Raw genomic sequence first — 19,475 nt, 5'->3', positions numbered from 1 at the left:
TTCGTAGATTTTATACATCTTGTACATACATCGTGTACTGTCCATTCATATAACCATAAGTGCTATAAATTTTATATGTACTACATTTTTTTGAAAGCTATGATTATTAAAATTGATTTGCATTGTTTCGATGCAAGATTATAATTTGCTGTGTTTGTTTTGATTTTAAATATCGCAGAAAAACAAAAACTTGATGTAATGAAGCAAATTCAGAAGCTGTAATGATTATCAGTTTCTTTTCCTACATTTACTGTAAAATTTTAGGTGTGTCACCCTGGAGTTACGACCTTAAACTTAATCTACCCAAATGCTTTGAAGTTCTATTTATAAAGTTTCATGTAGTAAATTCAAGTTTATAGTTTTACTAGTGTGGAAAGATCTTCACAACTTCTACCTCTTACATACGCGAAACATTGCACTTTCACCCCCCCCCCCCCTTCCCCCTTGAGGCCTCAAATAGTGAATAAATGTACTTTATTTACACCCCCAAACTCTCGTTTCCTTGACATACATGAACCCTTACCTTACTAAATATCTATCAATCAAGCGAAAACCATATTTGTAGGAAACATTTCAAAATATGTCTTGATGAATAGTGCGAAACATGATCAGGGAACACAGATGTGTCAGTTAAGGTAGTCTTACTGTAATGCCTTCCTTCCAAAAAAATTCTAATATCGGCCAATGTCATAGCAAATCGGTTATTTCAGAAATATTATCTTTTCAAAATCATGGGCATTAGGTTATTTACAATCACTCATCCTTTATCACTTTAGACAAAATTTTGTTTATAAATGGTTAAAAATGATTGAATACCAAAGGTAATGAAAAAAGTTCCGAAAATGACCGATAAATGATTTATTACGAGTAAGAAATTTTTTGGCGGGAAAGCATTGCAGTAAGATTTCATTAATTTGGTCTGCACTGATCACATAAGCAGAAGCAGTTACGGCCAAAACCAAGATTTAGCAATACTAAAGTGGTCCGACTATGTCTCAGCAAACCTCACCAGCAGGGAAAGCAAAAGAAATAAGACAAATGTTTACTTTAATGGAGAAATACAACATATCAACACCAGAGCCTGCTTGAGGTTATTTTTTTCTCTACAAGTTCCAGTTCTATCGAACCTTCATTAATATTAATTTGTATAATACTTCTGAATGACTGGTAGACTTATAACAGGAGAGGAATGAAGCAATTTTACATCTTATAATGAATACTGTTGAAACAGAAACTATTACATATTGTAATCAAAGCACAGAAGGCCCTGAATTTGTTTGGGTCTCAGAATGTCAGAAAGGTGAAGGATGTGAGATTATTTAACCAATTTGTTTTTGAATAGTGCCACCAATGCTTTCCAGCGTTTTAATTGTAGTAAATTGGCTATAAGACGATATTCAATCCAATGTTTATTTGACTTAAACAATTTGAAAAAAAAATTAGTTTTCTTAATTGGGATTTGAACTCCAGACCTCTCGCTTCCTAAGCAAGCACGCAAACCCCTCGGCCACAGTGAATTTATATGTTAACGGCCTGAAGAAAACCATATTATTCTAAATTAGGGTTTGTAACGACGCTAACTGTTGTTTAACACAGATGTAAATATTCATGGAGCTTACTTTAAGCATGTATATCTATAAAGAATAAAACAATATTAGAAATCTTCGGCCATTCTGGAATTATTTTGCTTGAAAATTAATGCGCCTGTCATTTGACCATCTTACATAGTGATTTCCCCTGAATTTTTCGGCGTTAGTGTACATATAAAGGGAAGTAACCACTTCAAAAAAGCGGACTACTTTCGGCATTTGCAATTAACAGCATTAGAGTCTGAAATTTAGCTACAATTATTTGTTTGGTCTGACGACCCAAACAAATAATAATCAAAATTTAATGAAGATCTATACGTTGTTGTACAGGATCATTATAGGTTAAAATATTAAAAATTGGGGGCCTTGGAAGGATAACTTAAATAAACACTATTACATCTTTTATTCATTTCAATTTTATTTAAAGAGAGAAAAAATATTGTATTAGAGAAATGTTCACATTAATTGCACCTTACTATTCTACATTTTAAAGAAAAGTTTGAAGTTAGATTCCACTAAGAATTATTATCTCCCTTTAATAGAGTATAAAGCTAAACACCTGCTGTAGTTTACAGAATTATTGTTTTAATTGGAAGAAAAAGAGTAATTTCAAAATAATTGTATGAAAGAAAAATGTTTGTATATTTGCTTCAGAGTGAACGGTACATGCTAAACAGTTAAAATCCTACTTAAAAAACGCAGCATAATATTCATTCTATAAATCTTTATTTTGTTTTTATACAATATTCATGTGTGTTTATGAAAAAAAAAGAAACATACTACAACTCTTTAGAATTGACGATAAGATTATAGAAATAATGTTATTGTGCCTTTTACAACTCTGAAAAAAACATTACATAGCTTTTGATCGTTTTTATCTGATAACACATGTGTAACATATTGACAAATGATGTATACTTCAGATATTTTGTTTATATATTTTGTCTTGTTTATATTTAAGTAAATACAATAACCTCAAAAAATATTCATAAAATTACAACAAAAATATGACAGTGTTCACAAAACATTCATGACATGGACCACAAAAACTATTCATGACATTCCTAACTAAATTTAAATGACATTGGTCAAAAAATATCATTGGATAAATATTCAAAAAAACAATGAAATTGGTAGTACTCAGGACTTCGGTGAAGAATTTTACACGATACGAACAACGAAATGTTGAACAAAATTTAATACTTAAAAATAAGACTGAGTAATCAATATTAGTACTGAATAATAAAAATGAACAGAATTCCATACTTTTAGAGACCAAATGCTCAGGACTACATTAAAAGAGAGAATCACGATTTAAATAAATCTAGTATATTCAACATCACTAATTTTGCATCATCATTTATTTCACAGTAATGGCATATTCCCATGAAACTTAAGTGTTAAAAGTGGTCAATGTTGACATATTCTAGTTATACGCCTAAACAACAAAGTTTTAGTGCATTTACTGTTTTTATTTTCTACTTAATATAATTATGAATTTTTTATAAATATATAGGGAATTAGAATAAGGGACTTATATAATGACTGATATTTGTATGACCATAATGATAAGATATTTTCTTTCTGGATGAAATAGGGTGGCCCTTAAAATAGTTGTTTTTAATATTATAAGGGGGAAACCACCACACGTCTTACTTCTTTTTCATCATCATTGAATGAAATTCAAGTCCAGGTCCATCATCCTTTTTTCTTTTCTTCGTTGATTTACTGGAGTCATCAGTCGTTGAACAGTGACTGTTTTCCCTGTATTTGAATTCCATGGGAACTACAACGGTATCTGTCTTGAACTTCAGCAGGAATGTCTGTTCACGCAGTGCATTTTCTAAATTGGTCATATTGGTGTTCATTTACCACATTTCTTGAATCAATTATTGAAATAGTTTCACCATTTCTCCCGTGATTTGCTGAAGTGCTGCTGTTGTTGTTGTTGTTGCTGCTGTTGTGGGCGTTGATACTGATTTCTTGGTGTCTGTGCTTGATGTTGTTGATAGTCTGCTGTTTGATATGAACCGTAAATCGGTGTGCCCATATAATTAGGATCACATATCACGTCTGCTTGAACAATTTGCGCCGATGTTGCCGCCTGTTACGATATCTGTGAAACCATCCATGCTGCAGCTTAGGAGGAATGTGTCAAATAAACACGAACATCTGTATTTATGTGAACTGAACGAGTGAACCGGATTGACCTCTGTGAGAACGTTCTTGTAAATAATTGACCAATCAGCAAAAAAAATTTGATAGAGCTCTACTTTTAAATACGCAAAAAAAATTTAATACTTGTAAATTAAACTGAGTAATCAATATTAGTACTGAATAATAACAAGAGCCACCGCCGGGCGGGGGCAACGCTCGACTTTTTACTTTTTCTAAACGCAAACATAGAAAGGTTTGAACATATATTGATGTTTCCTTTTTATAAATTTAGTTGGTCTGTCTTGTCACATTAGTTTTGTTTATATATTTTGTATATATATGAATAGAAACATTAAGCATATTTCTAAAAATAGCAACAGTACGCAATTTCTAAAAATAGCAACAATGACGCAATTTCTAAAAACAGAAAAAATGACGCAATTTCTAAAAATAGAAAAAAATGACGCAATTTCTAAAAATAGAAACAATGACGCAATTTCTAAAAATAGAAAAACATGACGCAATTATATACATGTATATATATGTATATATATGTATATATATATATATATATATATATATATATTTGATATATATATATATATTTTGATATATATATATATATCTATATATGTATATATATATATATATATATACATGCATATATATATATTATATATATATATATATACATGCATATATATATATATATATTAATATATATATATATATATATATATATATATATATATATATATATATATACCTGCATATATATACACACACACATTTATATATATATTTATATATAATACATATACTATACATACACACACACCGATAAATGCACAATCTGAGAAATTCAGTAATATAACCTTCAAGGTCAAGGTCATTAAAGAGCCCAAGCAAATTTGGGTTTGATAAACAACAAGGTCTGGTCCTTAAGAATGTTCTGTTATAATATGAAGTTTATCCCTTCAAAAATAGCAAAGTTACAGTCAGTTACTGCCAAAACAATGAAAATTTCAATAATTTGACCTTCAAAGGCAATGTCATTAATGAGTGAAGGTCAAGGTCTTTCGGTATATTTTTAACAGTTATCTTTGAAGATTATTATGTTCAAGTTTGAAGACAATCCATTCAAAAATAACAAAGTTACAGCCAATAATAGCCAAAAAAATGAAAATTTCAATAATTTGACCTTCAAAGTCAAGGTCATTGATGAGTGAATGTCAAGGTCTGACTGGTTATTTTTAAGGGATATCCTTGAAGATTATTATGTTCAAGTTTGAAGACAATCCATTCAAAAATAACAAAGTAACAGCCAATAACAGCATGAACAAGCAAAAATTGGACTTTTAACCTTGAAGGTCAAGGTCATTTATGGATGAAGGTCAAGGTTAGTGTGGTCTACTGAAAGGTCTTGTCCCAAGGGTTGTTGTGGCCAAGTATGAAGACAATACACCAAGAAATAAAAAAGTTATGATCCAGGTACAAGTTTTCGGACGGCAACGGCAACGGCAACGGAGACGGCAACGGCAACGGCAACGCCGACCTGACTATAACAATACCTCTACTTTTTTTTTCAAAAAAAAAAAAGTCGAGCTAAAAATGAACAGAAGTCCATGATCTTTATAGACCAAATGCTCATGACTACATTAAAAGAGAGAACCATGACTTAAATAAATCTAGTATACTCAACATCACTTATTATGCGCCATCATTTATTTCATGGTAATGGCGTATTTCCATGAAACCAGTGTTAAAAGTGGTCAATGTTGACATATTTTAGTCATACGCCTAAACAACAAAGTTTTAGTGTAAAATATTTTAAATGTGTAGATTTTACGTTAAACTGTAAACAGAACATGATTATACTCATTTCTGCAAAAAGCAACCAGAGATAAGTAATTATTGGTAAAAAGGGAAGATCATGTAATAGTATTGTACAATATGTTGATTGCTGAAAACATGTGAAATACCATTTTTGTCACAAGCTCAAATAAATTTTAAAGATATGCATTGTTTGGGATAAAGGAAAAAATAGAAGTTATGCGGTTTATAATGTGGTGATCGCCAGTTCTACACCATATCTGTGGGTTAAATAATATCATTACAGTAATATCTGCTATAGGAGAATTAACCATAATGAAAAAAATTGTTTCATGGTAAAAATTAAGAAAAAAAAATCCACATCCTTTGTGTTATTTACCAATATCTTCACACAGTCACAGAATCTGCGTGCATTTATCTCTCTAAATAATGTTTTTCATATACTAATGATATAATTTCCCTTAACAAAACATATATTGATTTAAACATTCAGGAAAAAATCTGCTTAAACCAGTGAACAAGCTTAGAAATATGAACACAAAAATCTCTATATTAGAAATTTAGAAGGTAACAAATGATCACAACATTTATACAAGACAGTTAAACAATAAATAATATTTTATATGGTTCCCCTATGCTATGACTGGGTACCAATCATTTTTTGGGGGGAACCAGTCTGTTCCTGGAGACAGGAACCAGCCACATCACATTCCTCTGACATTAATAAATTGGTCAAGTCTGTCAATGATTCACACGAATGTCCAGTAAATTTTCCAAATCTGGCTATCAAACTGTCGTTATTATCTAATTCATATTTTGTTGTATCCACGGCAACTGAAACACGTCGTTTGGTCAAAGTTGGGGAGTCTACTGGCCATGGTAAAGCTACATGGTTACGATGAAGCTGTAAAAAAAAATATATATCTAATTCAAGACAAACCATCTGCATGTATTTAGAAAATTATTATATGAAATAGCCTGAAAACATAATACAATTGCTTACAGAATATACTTCATTATTTGGCATCAATATTTGAGAGCATGTAAATTTAAATAAAATATAATTATAGTCAAGAAAGTGCACATCTATTCTGAAGATACTTCACATGTATTCTTAAATGCTGATAAACATATCTATTACCCTATTTCACTTAAATTAATACACTGTTAATGTTTTTATGTAAGTTTAAACATATAGAGGATATTTGTTTAGTTCAGTGTAAGATCAGAATATATATCACCTTGTTTTATTAAATAATGATGAAAGCTTATATCATTGAGTGAGAATAAATTAGAGCACCACATTAAGTTCTGTCCTCTGGTATATACAGGACAAGGCCCTTGAATGATTAAATGCTAAAATCTCGCCTTTTCCCTTGCCAAAATGCACTGTAAGATGTCTAATTCATCTCTCCACAAAAATTTATATACGAAAATGAATGAAAAATGCAAGAGTTGGCTAAAATAAAGTGATATTTTTGCTACTTTGTGATCATGATTTCTGCAAGCATCTAGAGGTACTGTTCCAACACTGTAAGAAGTTAAATCCTATATCATTTTGTACCATTCTCAAGTCTGATCCCATCACAATCATGATGTAATACCAGGGAATGGTCTTACACTCACCACTTGGCCATGGGCGCCAAATCTTTGGTTTGACTTTTGCATTAAACTTAGTGAGAAGTGAGAATAAGAATGCAAGCTAACCATTTGTTTCCTTTTTATTTGTATCAACAATAAAAAATGTTCAACCTTAATTCCAACAAGTTTACCTTGAACAAAGTACCATTGGTACAATGCCAAACAAGTCCTTCCACTTGACCCTCTTGTTGAAACCAGCTTTTAATGGTCTCCATTTTAACTTCTGGTGGATTTCTGACAGTCAGTGAACCATGGACAACCAAAATATGAATGGGGAATTTCTTACTACCAATTCCTGTAACAATATACATGTAACACATAACCAGTTTCTTTAAAACTTTTTGCATTCAATATAAAGTGTTTAAAATCTGGTAAGAAAATATCATACTAGATCACGTAAAGGGATAGTTTTGATTTATTGTGTAATATATCTTATTGAAATTTATAACAAAATGTCAAATATTTTTATAAAAAATTGTATTTTGCAGAATATAAAACATGGAGAACAAATGCATATACCATAAATCCAATAATAACAAAACAATAGTAATAATAAGAAAGATACCATAAGGATTTCCATTTATATTGGTCCCAATAAGTTCTGCAGTATGCCCCTCTAGTTGTGACATGTGAACACAGTCAATATATAACCCCTCCCCATCATCTCCAACCCTGAACATTATAACATATAAACCATTATAACATATAAAACATTATAACATATAAAACATTATAACATATAAAACATTCAATTCATGATTAAATACAAGAACCGGTTGAACCGGGTGATGCTCCCCGAGAAGGTTCTGGACACAGGAAAGTGTAAAAAAAATGAACAAAGGGCAATAACTCCAAAATTAGACCAGGCTTTGTTTAGGTTCTTTAAGCGTTGCAGTTCTATCCAATTATATCTAGCTACCTACAAAGTTTCATGTTGATATCTCTAATAGTTTTAAAGTAATGTCCAGGACAAAAGTCAAAAAGTAAAAATAAACAAAGGGCAATAACTTCAAAATAAGGCAAGGCAGAGTAATGATTCTTAAGCACTGCACTTCCACCCAATGAGACCTATCTATCTACAAAGTTTCATGTTGATATCTCTTATAATTTTAGAGTAATGTCCCAGACAAAGTTCAAAGTGTCAAAATGAACAAAGGGCAATAACTCAAAAAGTAGGCAAGACAGTGTTACAGTTCTTGTGCACTGCAAACTTACTCAATGAGATCTATCTACCTACAAAGTTTCATGTTGATACCTCTTATACTTTTAGAGTTATGCCCCGGACAAAGTTCAAAGTGTAAAATAAACAAAGGGGGATAATTCAAAAATTAGACAAGGCAGAGTTACTGTTCTTGTGCACTGCACACCTATTCAATGAGATCTATCTACCTACAAAGTTTCATGTTGATATCTCTTATACATTAAGAGTTATGTCCCAGACAAATTTCAAAGTGTAAAATAAACAAAGGGGGGTAATTCAAAAATTAGGCAAGGGAGAGTTACGGTTCTTGTGCACTGCACACCTACTCAATGAGATCTATCTAACTACAAAGTTTCATGTTGATATCTCTTATACTTTTAGAGTTATGTCCCAGACAAATTTCAAAGTGTAAAATAAACAAAGGGGGATAATTCAAAAATTAGGCAAGGCAGAGTTACGGTTCTTGTGCACTGCACTTCTACTCAATGAGATCTATCTACCTACAAAGTTTCATGTTGATACCTCTTATACTTTTAGAGTTATGTCCCGGACAAAGTTCAAAGTGTAAAATAAACAAAGGGGGATAATTCAAAAATTAAGCAAGGCAGAGTTACGGTTCTTGTGCACTGCACTTTTACTCAATGAGATCTATCTACCTACAAAGTTTCATGTTGATATCTCTTATACATTAAGAGTTATGTCCCGGACAAATTTCAAAGTGTAAAATAAACAAAGGGGGGTAATTCAAAAATTAGGCAAGGCAGAGTTACGGTTCTTGTGCACTGCACACCTACTCAATGAGATCTATCTACCTACAAAGTTTCATGTTGATACCTCTTATACTTTTAGAGTTATGTCCCGGACAAAGTTCAAAGTGTAAAATAAACTAAGGGGAATAATTTAAAAATTAGGCAAGGCAGTGTTACGGTTCTTGTGCACTGCACACCTACTCAATGAGATCTATCTACCTACAAAGTTTCATGCTGATACCTCTTATACTTTTAGAGTTATGTCCCGGACAAAGTTCAAAGTGTAAAAATAAACAAAGGGGAATAATTCAAAAATTAGGCAAGGCAGAGTTACGGTTCTTGTGCACTGCACACCTACTCAATGAGATCTATCTACCTACAAAGTTTCATGTTGATACCTCTTGTTGTTTCAAAGTTATGTCCCGGACAAGAAAAGGGGACGGACGGACGGACGGACCGACGGAAAGACGGACGGATGGACGGACAAGGCAGCGACTATATGCTCCCCCGAAATTTTTTCAGGGAGCATAATAAGATGGTTCAATTTGCAAACGGCTACTACTAAAGGCAGCATTATATGACCTATGTTCAAAAAGTTCATGGTCTCTTACAGTCTTTGGAAAACAAACTTGATTGATATAAATTGAAAGGATGCCTTTATTTCTAACAATGAGTAATACTTTTATCATAAACTTTTATTTCCTTCACAAGCTATATGCAGATTAATAACCATGGTAACGCAACATTGGCACAAATAGAAATGTTCATACAAGTCAACATTTTAGTTAAACCAATGTTAAATTGAGTGAATGGTTATTTTAATGTGAAATATGGGAAAACTTCAATTAATATTTAAGTGCCATTATTCTAATATTTGCTGTTATTTGGACATTGAATGGCCAAACAAACATGTTTTGAATAGCAGTAGACAGTAGCGTTAATCAAGAAATATAATGTTGTTGAAAAACTAGATATTGGCACGATCGATAAATTTTGCCTACAATATGGGCATACTCCTTCAGCTACTAATGATAAGGTCGAATTAAAGAAGGATAAATGTATAATAAATCAGTCAGCAGGTCACTCATTTTAAGCTGGTGCAAGCAATTCAATGGCAGTGAATACATGATTACAAACAGTGATGAATTGTAGCCATGTTAGTTACGTCAATTACAAAAGTGTTACAGGAGGGCCGACAGTATGAACAGTCCATAAGCTATCTGGACTGCTTAATTTCCCCCATCAGGTCTACGCATTCAATTCTGACTAAATAACTGATTTTAAACAATATTTTATTTTATTTATCAGGATATATGTATATTTCCAATAAATTAATCTTATAATGGTACACAGTTGTTATTTGTATTACATGCACTTTCACTGATTTTGTTTGATAAATACTAGCTTGTGTGCAGTAAAATTACCAAAGAGATTGATTTTCAATTAATAGAATATTTTACCTTACTGTACAAATCATATTATTCACAGATTGGATGATCACAGTTTTAAATTTATACTTTAAATCACTAATTTAATTCACATTATAAGTCTATGTCTGTTGAGTGTCGAGATTTCTCAAAAATCACGACAAAGAGTGGATAGTGACCAGCTTCCTAATCTTAACGGGGAAAATACTAAAGTATGTGATCACTGTTTTTCTCTCTTTATCAATATGCACAAAATATGGTTATAGTTCCACCATACTTTCAAAGACAATGATGTTGGTGACATTTTTTTTGCAACATCACAAACATCATTTGTTGAATTATGAGCATGCGCCGTGTGCAGAATTGTTGTTTGCAAACATATTGTATTGGTTTTTCATTGTATATAAAGATTTTGTCTCTAGTAAAATTGTATACCTAAATTAAAAGATGTAAACAGTAGAGCTTCAGTCCACAACTTCTTTGAACACACCTTGTATTAATACAACTTATAAACTGCCACATTCAAATAAAATGTTTAATTTTCATTTACCGCATTGTTATCATTTAAAACTATATATATTATATAATTATTTAATTATATAATTACCTTAGAACAAGTGCCAGTCCAAGATTTAGATCTACTGCAGAGAGGTGCCAGCATTGTTGCCTTGACGATGGACTTACTGGTACCCAGCCAGGAGTATGTCCTATATCATCAGGAACTGGGAAACCATCTATAATCTTAACTCCAAGAGCCGGGATCCAGTACTCAGGTGTATCCTATAAGATAAAATAAAATGAACAGAATTAAATTACTTGCACATAGAATATTGTAGGCATTTAGATAATAATTTGATATAATTCATGGCTTTAAATTATTCATATACTAAATGAATCCATTCAAGAAACATATCAGATAGCAAAGAAATAACAGTTGAATTGAAAAAGAAGCATATAGGAAATCACTAAATCAACATGTAAAATTTAATGACAGTGAAAACAATGAATACAGCCTGTATATAGCAATGTGGTATTGAGGCATGATAGTCAGCATATACCTCCAACCTGACAAGTAAATTCCACCATCAAAGTATTACAATCTGATCTTGATGCATTTATCTAAGATACATTTAATGATCACCGGCAGTTTGAATTTTGAAAAGACACCTTCTAAAAAAAACAATAAAAAATAACTTGAATTTTAAATATTTGCATGTACCTGGTAACAAAAGCATTTTTATTTGGGGAAAATTTTTACAGTATTTTTGCAAAAAATAAAAAGTTTTTTTCTTTACCGGGAAACAATAAATAAACAAAAAATTCATCCCTTGAAAACATAGAAAATCATCCCTTAAAAATTTTTAAACCCATACCCCACGGGAACGACGGGGTTTTGTCGAATTCCGACTCTTGTTTTTGTTTCTGCTGCTGAAATTTCTTAAATCTTTTCTCCGCACCTTTAGTTGGTTTTCTGTCATATCTCGCCCATAGCCATGGCTTTCCTGAATGTAAACATATCTAATCTTTAATATCTTGATAAAAATATAAGATTCCTTGAGCATAACATGTAAATAATGAATAAACTATTAAGTGATGTTTAATTACACAAAACATGTCCACAAAGAGTCAATAAAAGTGCAGTAATTAGAAAGCAATTGTGATTTTCAGAAATTTGCATATTATGTTATCATAAGTACTAAAATGGGGGGGGGGGAATACAACAAAAAAAACTTATTTTTATTTACCTTCAAACTGTGCAATATATACACAAGTTCCATCCAATTTCTCAGTGACTATTGCTGTATGAATATCATTATCTATTGCCTTTTGTTTCATTCTCTCAGATGCTACAACCTGAACATGTATTAAAACTTTAATATAAATATATTCTCAAAAATCCTTCACGCAGGTACCAGTACTAGAGAACCTCATGCCGTGTAATGCAATGCTTGTCTGTAAAATTTCTAACTTAAAGAGGGGTGTTACTCCAAAAATACTGCTTTTTAGTTTTAGAATAATGTCCCTTGCCTAACAATTACACCTCAACATAATATTAAAGCAAGTATTCTGAGTTTCATGTTGAAAATTTTTGAAATGTTTGAATAATTGGCTACTTTAGTTTTTGCAAGTAACATCAAAGCTACAAGGATCATAATAGCTAGATTTTTCTTCCAACAGTCAAGCTAAAAATGAAAACTAGATGAAAATAATTGTACAATGTTAAAATACTATATACAACATCCAAATAGACAGTTTGTGTAGGGAGACATTCTGTGTCTGTAAACAGTATAACCATTTGCTTGCTAGGTTATAGGGTCTTCAAGCCACTTTAAATAGAAATGGAAATGTAATATTGATATACATACAGTACAAAACTTTATGATGTTTTATAACAGATAAAGGGTATAAAGCTTTAATAATAAGCATATTTCTTTACTTATAAACAACCAAACCAAAGCGCCAAACCTGATAGAAAAATGTTTGAAAATTTCCAATAAAGTGCATTAATTATAACTAAACCTACTAATTAAAGCATCCACTATTACTTTCTATATCAATCTATATAGCCAGCCAATACTTAGCTAATATCATTCAAAAACAATGATAGTAAATTACTAAAGAACAAAATTAAACAGCCTTTAGTATAATGTTCAGACTTTTTAAGTTTATCACTAATTTTTTCAGTATATTGCTAATTCAAAATAAGCTCAATTTTGTAATAACATGTTAGTTTTTTACCCCTGATCTTATTAAACCTTTGAATTATAGTTTAAATAATTTTTAAAACAAATAAACCTTTTATTTGGGGTACCCTTTCTATTGAAATTTTTTCTTTTTATTCTTTTTATTCTACTGGCATTAATTTTACTCATAGAAGTATCACCCTTTCCCAAAAAGAAGTAAAAAAAAGGGAATGTCTTTAAAACCCAAATAATGCCTATTTAAATTACCTTAAGGACGGTTTTTACGGGTTTTGGGTGTTCATTTAGCACTGTAGTCTCATACACACATGAGACCTTCTGCTGTACAGATCCTAACCCCTCCATATTGTCAGTATGCATCTACTGTAATAATATATAATGATAAATGTGAGAATTTTTTAACTAGATTGTACACCATCTTTCTAGATCTGATCATAATTTACTTATTACCTTAACCTTATTAAATCTTTTGAGCAGACCTGCCCTGGTTTAAGTATGGAATGGACCAAAATCTATTTGATGCCATCATGGATTTTATTATAAAGATGCTTAAATTAATCGGGCAAGAGAAACAGAGTCTGGTCATACTCTTGTTAGCTTATTTTAGGGAAACTTTAATTCTAGAATTCCTGAAATAAGACTTGTACTCCATATGGAACAAAGTCAAGAGTTATCCTTGCATGTAGCTCCGAGAGAATGAGGTCAAACATTCTATCTGAAGTATGCTTAGACAAATTTTCACTAAAGCCTGCAGTTCTTCACAAGTGTTCAGAAGAAACTGTACTTAACTTTTTATCTAAACAATAGGGGCAAAAACCAGGCAAACACATTCAGAACTTAGAATTGCTTGTTGACGCAAACTCCTGCATCAGCATTGCATAATCAACATAATGATTTTTTTATTTCTAAGACACATATGCCTCAACACATCGACTGGAGCATAGTTCTTGCAGGAGCAAGGTGGCCAAAACAAAGATGTTGAGTATGGTAGCTATGCTCTCAACAAGGGGGGAAAAAAAGATATTTTTGGGAAAGGGTAATGTTATAAGAGGTCTTCAGTGGGTTTTTTTAAAAAAGCAGTTCAGGGAAATTCTTGCTAAAAGGTTTATGGGGAACTGACGATTTTCATCTTAGGGGGGTAAAAGAATTTTTGGGAAAAGTACAAGGGGAAAATTTGGGGGGGGGTTTACTGAAAAGCTTTCACAGAAGAAAATGGTGTTTTAGACATTGTGCGGGCTGTTTGCATGCCAATGCAAACACATTGTAAAGAATACCACTGCTGAAATTGTCAAGGTTAGACCTCTAGGGCATGGCAGACACAGTTGTCTAGTGGTGGGTGGATGTAAGTATGATTTCCAGAAAACCTTTCCTATGCAGATGGTCAAGACTCAACTGATTCTTCCCATTGAGGTTGGTGAAAGTCAAATCTTCAGAAGAAGGGCGGGGAATGTTGACAAAGACAAAACATTGAATATCAGGGCCATTCCTATTCATGAAGATGTTCCGTTGTTGACACAGAGTTTAGAGGATATTCTATGTAACAAGGGTCTTTCAAATTCTATTTGAAAGACTGTGATGTAACCCAATAAATCTTGGTGTCAAGTGCCAAAAAGTAATATGGATCTCGCACAGAAACATGCTTTGGAGGCCCATCTCTCTGGTGTATTCTGGCTGTGATTGACGGGTGAATTTCAATTGTATTGTTAATTACTTCATAAACAAGCGTGGCTCGATTCTAGCTAGGGAACGGTATATGATGAGATCAAGTTCATATGTTCAGTGTTGTTATATTTCTCTGGTGCTTCAAGATCATTGATTTCAGCACTCTAAAGTGTTGAAAATTGAGTACAGCTCATGCTGGTGCTAGGGGGCATATGATGTTAAAAAAAAAATCATGACTCTAAATATAACATTTTGTAAGTCATAATATTTTGTATCGGTAATAGATTTTTGTAAATACTTTAAGTAACATAAAGTCAGTTATGATGTTTGGATGATATTAAAGGGTTAAGGGTTGTAGAAGGGGTATGGAGGTATAGTGTAAGACATGGCCCAGTGCCAAACACCTGTGTGGGCAATATCTAACATTTAGAAGCCAGATTATGACCCAGAACAAAAATATCTCAGAATCTAGCTTTGGCACCTCCATATTTTGTTTGTTTTGGGTTTTACGTCACATGAACACAGTATAGGTCATTATCCATATCACGACGTTCCAGCTTTACTGGTGGATGAAGACCTCAGGTGCCCTTCCGTGCATTATTTCAGGCACGAACGGGTACCTGAGTAGAACCACCGACGCTCCGTAAGCTAGCTGAATAGGGCACCTCAATATATTTTGATTAAAAATATAATTATATGAGAGAACAAGAGCTGTCACAGAACGTGACAAATGCCCCCGAAGGATTCTAGTTATTAACCACCTATTACATGTTAAGTGTGGTGGTAAAACTTGGAAAAGTTCGAACCCCAGCAGTGACCTACCTTTAAGTGAGACAAAGAAACCTGGGTCTTGTTCACAACACATTGTTCATCTATAGTGACTTTATATTTTTAAATAAAAATTGAAATTTTCATGTATATGGAAGTTACAGAGCACGGACATAACAACCACCATTTATATGTATATAACATAAGTATTGAAAAAGTTTAAACCTCAGCAGTGACCTTGAACTAAGGCATAGGAACACGGGTCTTAAGGGCAACACATCATACATTTATGATAATTTCATATGTGAAATAAAAAATATAATCCTTTCATGCATACTAGTTTCAGAGCAGACACGACTATCTCTGCCTATATGTATATTAACATCAAAATTGACAAAGTTTGAACCCCTACAGTGACCTTGACCTTAGTTGTAGAAACCAGAGTGTTGTTCGTGACACACCATACATCTATGGTTATTTCATATATGAAAGAATAATTAAAATCCTTTCATGCATTCTGAAGTTTCAGAGCGGACACGACCACCACTGTCTATATGTATAGATCAGGACGGACTAACTGACGGACGGACGGACAGACGGACGGTTCGATTTTAATATGCCACCCTTTGGGGGCATAAAAAATCCCACTTCAACAAAATCAATGGGATTTTTTGTAACTCAATGAGATTTTAATTAACCCTTTACTGCATGAGCATATTGTGAAAAATGGCCGTTTTCATTGAAAACAGAAAAGCTTCCTGTTACAAGTTCAAACTGCTATGAAACTATGAAAAATACTTCAATACTGATGAAACTTGGCACAAATGTTGACTAGACCATAGCCTATGTCACAGCATGGTCAATCTTAAATTTCCTGTTACCATGGCAACGGGGGAAGTCTCAAAATTGCCAAAAATCACTATTTTGCATTGGTTTTTTCCCCATCAAAATTGATTTCAAAGTGCTGCAACTTCTCAATGGATTAAGATAGAGTAAAGAGCTTTTCAGCATTGGTTAGGCCTACATGTTACCTTACAATCCACCTGAGGCCATTTTTAGACTGTCACATGTCCAAAATTTTCTTGGAGATGAGGGGGCGACTGCTCCTCTTTTCAAACCCCCGAAACAGAAGGGGACACATCCCCTACTGGCAACCCCTTGATAAACCTTTTTGATAGGGGGCGGCGCCGAAAAAGTGATCACTTTTTTATCAATATTTCTCAATTGAAAAATGTGTTTCGGGCTTAATTTGGGTATCTTTTCATGTTTGAGGTCTCAAAGGTGGGGGGGGGGGGGACAAAAGCCGTCAAACACGTCCCACACTATGAGGTAAAAAGTTTAAGGTTTTACAATCAATACGGAAAAAAAAACACACAAAAACATTTTGTTCTTGATGATCAAGGTGTGATAATTATGTTAATTTCACCATTGTAAAGTATTGCACGGAGCGCCTGTAAAATTTCATCAGTTCATTCATAATTTTATTTTCCATGCAAAACCATCAAATAATCTGATAATGAAATTACCTACCTTTGTCATAAGATAAGAAAGAAACGGTTCACTTTAAAACTAATTCAAAAATGCTTTTCCAGTCATAAAAACATTTTTACATGGGCGCAGACATCTTGGATTGAATATCAGTTAATTCGTTCTCACATTTATTCGAACCTCGGTTATACACCGCCAAATGTTTCTTATTTTTTTGTCAGTGCAGAAACACTACAATAGTACAATCACATGGCCAATATATAAAAAAAACTTCATGAAAATTTGATCAAACTTTTAAAATAATGATCATAATAAAGTTTTTTTTCAACGAATGTAGCAAAAGAGACTTCAGCGAACAGGTTTTAGAGTACTGCTACACCTGTTTACTGTCGCACAACGTCAAAATAAAAGCGACATATTAAATTATGGAAGCCAAAACTACAACGAATATAGCTTATTAAGACAACATTCAACCACCTTCGTTCTATTCACATACCAACTAAAGTCACTAAAACACATCGAGATCTACCATGGTTAAACAAGTACCATTATTCGCAAAATCAGGAAACGTGATAGAACTTATTCAATCATTAAAAGGTCAAAGTCCCCATCAAATGATTTGGTCAAATCGTTCAAAGTACTTATAAAAGTGAAATCCAAAGAGAAACTAGGAAAGCATACAGGCAATACCTAGACTCTGTCATTTTTAGCCAAGACTCCCAAAATGTGAAAAATAAAAAAATCTACCAATATGTTAAAAGTAACAAAACTGAAAGCTGTGGTGTGGCACCCCTCAAATCAGAAGGTCAAACATTTACTGATCCAGTTGCAAAAACAGATATCCTTAACTCCCAGTTTGAGTCTGTCTTCTCTCGGCCTCAGCCCCTTAGCTTATCCAAGGCTTGCAAACAGAAGCTTATTCCAAAACACCACCCATCTATGCCAGAAGTATCTATATCGGAAGATGGTGTGAAGAAACTTTTAAAAGGACTAAACCCAAATAAAGCTTCTGGTCCTGACCAAATATCCCCTAGGTTATTAAAAGAGTTCCATCAAGAGGTTACTCCCATACTGACCCACATCTTCCAGATCTCACTTAAAACAGGTATTGTCCCAGAAGACTGGAAGCATGCAATAATTGCCCCAGTTTACAAAAAGGCCCAAAATGCAAACCCAGCAATTATAGACCAATCTCCCTCACATGCATAGCGTCCAAATTGCTGGAGCACATCTTAGTGTCCAATATTATGTCCTTTTATGATAAACACAACATCCTTAGCCCCTATCAACATGGCTTCAGGTCAAAACGGAGTTGTGAGTCCCAGCTAGTAAGTTTCTCCCAGGAAATTCATGAATCAATCTTGAAAGTGGCCAACAAACTGATGTCATAGTCATGGATTTCAGTAAGGCATTTGATAAGGTGGACCATCACAAACTTGTGAGTAAACTAGAAAGATTGGGTATAAGTTATGAGGTTACAAATTGGGTCCATTCCTTCCTTAAGTCACGCTCCCAGCAAGTTGTAGTTGAAGGTCAAAAATCAGGAATACTACCAGTCCTTTCAGGTGTCCCCCAAGGCTCGGTATTAGGTCCCTGCCTTTTCCTTTCTTAGATAAATGACCTCCCAGATAGTGTCAAAGGCAAGGTTAGACTCTTTGCAGATGATACTGTTGTCTACCTAACCATCAGATCTAAACAAGATGCCCAAACCCTCCAAGATGACCTCCATGCTTTAGAAAAATGGGAAAAAGACTAGTCCATGGAGTTCAACCCTGACAAATGTGAAGTTCTCAGGATAACAAGAAAAAGAAACCCTGTAATATTTCTTATACCCTCCATAACATCCAACTAAACTCAACCCAAGAAGCGAAATACTTAGGAGTCACTATTAGTCAAGACCTTTCATGGACCAAACATATAAACAACATCACATCTAAAGCAAATAACTCCCTCAGATTCATTAGAAGAAATGTTAAAACCCCAAATAAAAAGATAAAAGAAACTGCATATATAAGACCTATGTTAGACCTCAGGTTGAATATTGCTCCATAGTTTGGCATCCTTGGCAGAAATACTTAATTTATATGATAGAGCAAGTACAAAGATCAGCTGCTAGATATATATTTTTTAATGATTAAGACTATACAAGTAGTGTTTCAAAAATGATAAATGAACCTAATTGGCAAACCCTTGATCAGCGTCGAAACATCAGTGCTGTACACTACTTGTGGGATAAAATCCAAAACAACACTGTCTTT

At 33.1% G+C, this 19,475-nt stretch overlaps 1 protein-coding gene across 1 annotated transcript; it reads right to left on the bottom strand.

The window, feature by feature from the left end:
• Window positions 1–4,870: 4,870 nt before the first annotated feature.
• Window positions 4,871–17,386, bottom strand: LOC132733794 (RNA ligase 1-like). Its single transcript, XM_060720473.1, has 10 exons — window positions 17,260–17,386; window positions 13,549–13,662; window positions 13,051–13,063; window positions 12,343–12,486; window positions 11,976–12,099; window positions 11,656–11,662; window positions 11,205–11,377; window positions 7,786–7,892; window positions 7,352–7,515; window positions 4,871–6,483 (listed from the first exon to the last, which is right to left on the bottom strand). The coding sequence occupies exons 2-10, from the start codon at window positions 13,657–13,659 to the stop codon at window positions 6,217–6,219; spliced, it is 1,110 nt and encodes a 369-aa protein (XP_060576456.1). The 5' UTR covers window positions 13,660–13,662; window positions 17,260–17,386; the 3' UTR covers window positions 4,871–6,216.
• Between the last annotated feature and the right edge of the window lie 2,089 nt (window positions 17,387–19,475).

This window comes from Ruditapes philippinarum, unplaced genomic scaffold, assembly GCF_026571515.1.
Source record: "Ruditapes philippinarum isolate M1 unplaced genomic scaffold, ASM2657151v2 ctg7532_1_1_1_1, whole genome shotgun sequence".
NCBI classification, from domain to species: Eukaryota; Metazoa; Mollusca; class Bivalvia; order Venerida; family Veneridae; genus Ruditapes; species Ruditapes philippinarum.
Note: the sequence above shows the minus strand (reverse complement) of the source record. Positions and strands in the feature narration are given on the sequence as shown.